Source organism: Populus trichocarpa, chromosome 1 (genome assembly GCF_000002775.5).
Source record: "Populus trichocarpa isolate Nisqually-1 chromosome 1, P.trichocarpa_v4.1, whole genome shotgun sequence".
NCBI classification, from domain to species: Eukaryota; Viridiplantae; Streptophyta; class Magnoliopsida; order Malpighiales; family Salicaceae; genus Populus; species Populus trichocarpa.
Window position 1 is genome coordinate 34,453,922 of NC_037285.2, and position 7,698 is coordinate 34,461,619.

Below are 7,698 nucleotides of genomic sequence, written 5' to 3' on the forward strand. Positions count from 1 at the left end.
CACACACCTAATATATTTGATTTGTTCCAGCAAGAATATGAAACCTGTCTCAATATAATCATTAATCAGCACACTCCAAATGGGTCAGTCTGTGTATGGGCAAGAACAAGAGTATACAGTGAATTTCAGCTCTTCTGAGATTATATGAAGAGTGAGTCTATGGGAGTTTTGTGCAGTCATGCACTGAAAGTTCTTGATTACAAGAGCATCAAGATGCTCCCAAGCCAATACATCTTGAAGAGGTGGAGGAGAGAGACAAGGGTTTAAATTTTGGACAACTTATGCTCACAGCTTTGAGACACTACTGCAAAGTTGCTGGCATAGCCGACGATAAATTCTCTGACCTGAAACTCTTGACAATTGTTGATGGCTCCTAATACTAGATGTAGATAAAAGCGGCGTGTAGAGAATTTTACTAGTTCTGTACACCATCATCCTGATTAACTACATTTAATATGAAGCCTGATTAACTCGAAAGATTACACAACTTTTGAGATGCTATTATTGAGTGATTGGTTATCGTTTTTATCTATACCAAATGACAAGAACTGATGAAGGTTGCTGTGTTGCACTTGCTATTCCCTCAACAAGCTAATTCTTGAATCTGTCTTTCACAATCTATCTAGATGTAATTATTTTAGTGTTGTATCCCCTAACGAATCTGAATTGAAGCTTAAAATTTAGGTTCAGCGTGGCCTACATTTATGCAATTAATAGTTAAGGTACACACTAAATTTACACTATCTGATCTCTGTAATCTCAGAGTACTTTGCACACATTTATGAATTTGCTAGATTTGAAATGAAGTCTCATTTCCTTCTCAAGCTCAACAACTCCACCGCATCATTCATGCTGAATATTTGGAGATGTATTCTCATGAGGACTTGCTTTGAGTCGTGAAGCTAGAGAACGTGGGTTATCACTTTTCTTTTGCATTGCATCTTTGGAACCACTGTTCTTGAGTGAAGACCATTGAGGAAGTTGAGAGGCGCTCCGTATCTTGCTGGGAGTCATTTTTCTTCCAGGCTCAGGTGATTCAGAATGAGTCAGTGGAACCTGTGCGCCGAAAACGGAGAAGAAAATTCAGTCCTTTTGAGAAACATAACAAGCTATGGATATGAATTTAAGAATGGATTCTGACAGTGTTACCTTTTCCATCTGATTGTTTGGTGCTACTCTCTGTTTATAAAAATCAGGTAGCGGCCTGGCCTTGAAGCAAAGGCTTTGTCGCAGTCTTTTAAGTTCTGTTTCTGCTTTTTCCTGCTCAATATATAATGAACGTCATGTAAGAAACTTAATCACTATAAATTTGAGTAATCGTTTTCTATTCGACTCAGTTTTCCTCGCGATATTGTTTGAAATTATAATAGAAATTATTTTTAAAAGTATTTTTTATTTGAAAATACTTTAAAATAATATTTTTTATTTTTTTAAATTTATTTTTGACATCATTATTTCAAAATAATTTAAAATTATAAAAAATATTAATTTTAAAAAAATAAATTAAAATTTTTAAAATTATTTTTTAAACGAAAAACAAACATGTTTTATTTTTCTTACAAATATCCCAGGTAATTTCTCGGTAAGCTAAATGGGGTATTTTACCTTGAGTGTTACTTGTAGCTGCACTTTTTGTGCCTGATAGGCATTGAATTTTTCTTCCAGCTTCTGAAAGCATAGAGGAGACAAAAATGAGTGAAGGCTTAACCACAACAAATATTATGGGCCAGAGAAGCACAATAATTTCTTCAAAAAAAAAAAATATTCCTAGTTTTACTACTTGCCTCCTTTCTTCTTGCAGCTCTTTCTTCAGTCCTGAAGCTGAAGGGTATAGATGCACTCGGGGACTGAGATCTGTTTCTGCTGGAAGTCATAAACATTGAACAACTGACATGAAAAAACAATAATCAGATGTGCTCAAATTTCTTCTGTGAAATTGATGCAACTTGGCTGACTGCAGAATATTTGAAGTATCTACAACATCATTAGTTAGCTAAGAGGGATTTTAATTTCGACACTGGTAAAATTGCCTGCCGAAATTAAAGCCCCTCTTAGCTAACTAATGATGCTGTAGATACATGAACTGGACACTGCGATTCTTTCCCAAGACTGGAAGTCTGAAATAAGTAGACTGAACTATATAGTAAGCTGTATTGATGCTGTATATGATATGGAAAGACATCATGAAAGTAAATGGTTTTTTCTCTTGTGTTCTATTCCTTGCATCATATGCAGGTACTTGAATATATTTCCCCATAGAATAGGTTACCTGTAGCCAACATCATATGTAAAATTAACTATTTATGTAATGTGTTTGTGTTGGTGTATCAAACTTATTACTCTTTTGGGAGGAAATGCCATTTTGAGCGAACTGTTTTGCTTCCTGATGTCGAGGGGTGAAGAGGTGTTTTTGCCCTGCAATTTGTACGTAGCACAAGTATATATAACTGGTTAGATAATTAAAAACCACCAGTTTTCTTGTCATTCTAACGGAGTTTCACAAGGTACCTTCTTTTTTCTGACTGAGGGGTGGCTAAAGGATGCTTTGATTCTGCAATAGACACCTGAATTAAAAAACGAATCTCATTTTAGGATGCATGATTGGTTATTCCAAGTTGAGAGTCACTCGGGAAACGGAGTGTAATTCAGAAGTAGCAGGACAAAGAGATACGCACCATCATCATTGGAGTTCTTGAAGGAGTTGGGCAATCTTTAGATGACTTAGAATGAGAACCAACTCTAGAATTATCAATCTTCCTGATAATTGATGAAGTGATTCTATTAAATTCTCTGGCAGGAGTGAAGTTCATCGACTTATGAGTTGATTTTGGAGTTGGTTTTCTTCTTTCCACTGACTCTAATGCAGACTTCTTGCTGATTGGAGTAGCAGTGTTTTCTTTTTTCGCACGAACTGAAGGTGCAGGTTTAGCTGGAGTGGATGGCAGCTTAGATGCTTTATCATAAATCGAAGACTTAGAGGAAGAGACTGCTGGTTTCTTCTTGCTCATTGATGCAGCATCATCTTTACAAGACATGAAATCCTGCTAATGAGCAAAGGAATTCAGTTAATGACCAGAAATTTGACATAAAAAATAGAGCTGTCTACACGATGTCATTACCTTTAATAGAGGTTTCTCCATTTGTTTTGATACACTAAGCTCCATTTCTTTAACCTCCTCCTTGTTATCGACCTTCACAATCTGGTTTAAAGTCTCGTTCTTAACACAATTCTCCACAAGAATCTCGTTTTCGGCCGATGGTTCAACTTCTTCCACATTGCTGCTTTCAAATCTTTCCATATCAACATTAGAGGTACGAGTATTGTCATCAGCAACAAAACTTGCTTCACAATTTACTTGTTGCACATGTACCTCTTCCCGATCACCAGCTTCTTGGGAGTTTGTGGCCACTGTTAGTGAATCTTGGGTTGTCTTATCATGAATTCCACCCTCATTTTCAGGCTCCTGCACATTGTTTGCTTCTGCATTTGCTTGCTCAAGCAAAGCTGCTGCCTTTCTTGCAGCAAGATTCCTATAATGTGCTTCAAAGAAAGCCTTTTTCTGCGCAACTGAGCCAGGTCTTGAGAATTTCTCAGCCTCTTCAACATATCGGTTATGAGAGAAGCTTGACCATTTCTCCCAAGATAAGGAATCTGACATGAACCTCCCAAACGAGATCGACTGTCCAAGCGCATGAATTGGGTTCCCCTGTGGCATAAAGTTCATTTTCATGAATTCTGAAAACCAAGTTTTTCTATAGTATGAAGATCATCAAGATTTATCCCATCAGAACACAGAAACAAACAATGATGAAGCTATACGACAAGAGAGTAAGTGAGTCTTTTTGAAGAAACCCTTTGCAGAAAAACTGAACTGGAAGTCGAAAAGATTATACTTTTCAGTTTCATTCAGTGCTTAAATCGATACTGTGGTAACTGGTAACCAGATTTTCACTTGATTTTCATTTCTTCCCTTGAGTTTTCAACTTGGGACAAATAAAAAGGAGAATTACTACTAACTTCAAAAGCTGAAACCTTAGTGGTGGTGGTAGCAAAAGGAGACAGAAATCACTAACCCATCACTTACTTTCAATAACTAATTAGTAGCCAATTATTGCAAAAACAATAGCAAGTGCAGAATGCAGTTTGATGAACTGACCTCTTTGGCGTCATTAGAAATGCCTGCGGCGTAAGAGAATGGTTGCATGACACAAGTTGTGTCCCCCATGACTTGGGTAGCGTTGGTGAAACCTCAAAATGATCCAAACTTTTGATCTCCTTGGTTTTGTATCTATATGTACTACTTTACTAGTGTTTATGTAGTCCAGTCCAGTCCCCTCCTAAGTAAACCGTTTGAATTTGAATTTCAAATGGAAAAGGGCAACAATACTGGGTCCATGCATGCCGTGAAAAAGCAGGCAGAGGCAGCATCCAAACGAGAAAAAAAGAAAAAAGCTCGGTGCACCCTGCTTTTATTATTGTCTCCAGTGGGGTCTCCTATAACCATGTATGGAAATTCGAAACGGTAAGAATCTTTTATTTCCCAACAACATGGTATGGGGCCCACATTGAAGGCTTCAACGTCCAAAAAACATGGCTAGTTTGAATTTGAGGTACACAACAAGTAGGCTCTATGCTCTAGGTTTGGTCTCTGTGGATGTTCAAGGAATTGAAGGAAAAGGGAAAAAAATCGAGCATCCATTGCATTCCTCTCGAGCAGCCCAGCTATGGGAAAGGAGAGTGTAAATTTTGTCATCGACGACTAAGATCAGTTTCGTCATCCAAAATATGATGGCCCCTGTCGTCTTTGCCTGTCAATTCTTCGTTACAATACAGTTGGGTTTTAGAAATGGTGCAAAAATGGCTAGAAAGAAGAACATTCTATTTTGCTGCTCCAAGTTAAGCAATTGCTAGGAATTTTGGTCAGTTATTTACGTTACGACGTATCTCTTGATAAAAAGACAACATCGTCATCTCTCACTTCATCAAAGACAATTATATAATCTGAATTAAACGTTAAGTATTACAGAAATTATTTCAATCATTTAAATGATTTTTAAAAAAAAATAATTGCCCTTAGAGCTCTTATTGAATTTTCAAATTCAAATACTCTTTTACAACACTAATTAGCTTTAAGGATGATAATATATTTGATTTAATAGGTATTTAACTTTATATAATCTTTTGATTAGATTAAAGTCAAAACACTTGTCATTTTCTTGCATTTTCTCCTGTAACTTCTTGCTAAAAGAAACAAAGATGAAGAAGTTATGAACACTAAGGGCTCTTTTGGGAACGCGGATGTGGCTGCGTTCCCAAAAAATTTGAAAATTTTTTTTTTTTTACTAAAATTTAATATGGTTTGTATGTTTTGGATCGTTTTGATGTGCTGATGTCAAAAATGATTTTTAAAAAAATAAAAAAACATCATTGGCATACATTTTAACACGAAAAGTTATTTGAAAAACACCCACAACCACACTACCAAACACGTTCTAAGATACATTGCTGACCTAATGGCATAAAAGTGGTGCAGCAGCACTGTTTCCTGGCAAGAACTTTTCAGTTAGCTTTACATTAGAAAAGAAACTGACAATTTTTACAGTTTGCATCTCTTTCTTCTTTTTTTTTATCTATTTTATCATTATTAAATTTGCCCCCTATTTTTATTTTTCCAGTAATTAATGTATAAGCCAAATCCATAATTTTCATACTTGATTTAGAGTTTAACCTAAAAACAATCTGAATCACTAGGTCAACAACAAGCTATATTAGTAATTATTGACTAAGTTTACCCAAAAACAAATTATAGCAGACTAAGTTCGAAGCCAACATATTTTCTTTCTGTTTTTTTTTCTATTTTAAATTCCAACCTTCATTTTTTATGACTTTTAATTAATTCAAAATACAAATCATAATTTAAAGTCTTTAAAAGTTCTTAATCACAAACACAATTCAAATATACAAATATTATAAACCAAATTTAAAGTTTTAAAATATTCAAATGACAACAATCACAATCAATATGAGCAAATATACAAATTCCTTCACTTTCACTGTAACACACCCTATTTTTAAACACTTTCAAATCTTTTCATCGGGTAAATTGAAAACCATGCTTTTTTTTATATATATACTAGGTTTCATTTTTATATTTTATATGTATCTACTGAAAATTCAGTAAAATTTCCTTTATTTTTAAGCATGCCAAGTTATCGACATCACAATAAATCCACATAATCAATCTCAAGTCACACTTCAACCATCCTAAACTTTTACCAATTAATAACATAAATTACATTCTTTTCCATAATTCAAATATTTTCCAGCATTAAAAATATTTCACCAAAATAAAAACATGGTTAAATCGTAAATATTAAAATAAGCTAATTGCATGTATTTCTCTTAACCTAATGAATACAAATAAATATCTTATCAAATTCAAACTTAATTTATGGAATTCAAAGGTTAAATTATAAGCAACTTAAATCTAGTTTACTTTGCATTACAAGAATTAGTGACAACTTAATATTATAAAAGAGAATTTAAATAGTCCATAATTACATATCTAGAACTTAACAAAAGAAAGTATTAATGCTAATTTAATGCTCCACATGGGCTAAGATGTATTTGAAAATTTTTATAACATATAATATAAATGAATTATAGAATTAAATCATATGATTCACAATTTAAATTACTCTTTAATTTCATTCATTCAATTTTAGCCAAAAGCTTATTGTTATTAGTTCAATAATTCCACTTATGCCACGAAACTCCTCGTATTAATTAATTAACTCAGATATCTCGATTATCAATCTTACTGATCCCACTAATACCTCTCAGATAATTGGTCAATAAAAACTCGATCGTTAGACAATCTGACGTCACTAGCACCACTCAAGGTACCAGTTAACAAATTTCCTAGTCATTAGATAAAATGACATCACTAGTATCATTCAAGATACTAGTCAAACAAATTTCTCGGTCATCAGATAAACTGACGTTACTAGTACTATTTAAGGTACTAGTCAAAAAATCTTTCCATTAATCCGGTCACTCTTAATATATACATACATACATACATTTATGAAAAACACTTTTAAAGAAGACTACAACTGTTATATTATTAAGAATTCTATACTTAATAACGGGTAGTGATGCAAAGCATCTACTTGGTGTCTGCGCTTAAGTAATGGTCCCTTGCTGCTAGATGAATCTCGTGGCCTTTCTTGTACCAATAAGAATCCAATCATCAACATTTATTTTAATCAAAATTTTAAACTAATACTCCTTTGAATACAAGTTTCAACCAAGTAAGTTTTCTACCTTTTAAAAAAATTGGTTTTCTTCAATTAACATACTATACATATTCCATTTGTAGAAAATATCAATTTATTCAAGCCAAATTCTCCAAATTTTTCACTTTTGACTGTACATTAATTTACCTATTTCCATATTTGCTTCTATTACATTTTCATATCTATTCTACATTTATAATTTCATCACAATTTCATCAATCCCCTATTTGTTCTATGTTTTCACAAATTAATTAATTAATTAATTATATATATATCTCATTGATGTCTTACACACTTTAAAATTCAAGGTTTATTAGAAATTCAACCACAATTAGGTAAACTAATTAAATCTATTTTACTTCATATTTAATATATCAACATATATTTAAATACTCATAA

The 7,698-nt window shown here is 33.3% G+C and overlaps 1 protein-coding gene across 3 annotated transcripts; it reads right to left on the reverse strand.

The window, feature by feature from the left end:
* Nucleotides 1-666: 666 nt before the first annotated feature.
* Nucleotides 667-4,400, reverse strand: LOC7467689 (protein WVD2-like 7). Of its 3 annotated transcripts, none has more exons than XM_024605409.2 (9): nt 4,158-4,400; nt 3,120-3,707; nt 2,676-3,041; nt 2,509-2,564; nt 2,341-2,415; nt 1,785-1,860; nt 1,606-1,668; nt 1,150-1,260; nt 667-1,056 (listed from the first exon to the last, which is right to left on the reverse strand). In XM_024605409.2, exons 1-9 carry the CDS (start codon nt 4,224-4,226, stop codon nt 844-846), a joined length of 1,617 nt encoding a protein of 538 aa, XP_024461177.1. In that variant the 5' UTR covers nt 4,227-4,400; the 3' UTR covers nt 667-843. The 3 variants fall into 3 exon arrangements, with proteins under 3 accessions (XP_024461177.1, XP_024461173.1, XP_002298592.1); XM_024605405.2 differs by having other exon boundaries at nt 1,785-1,863; XM_002298556.4 differs by having other exon boundaries at nt 1,785-1,887; nt 4,158-4,396.
* Nucleotides 4,401-7,698: the final 3,298 nt, after the last annotated feature.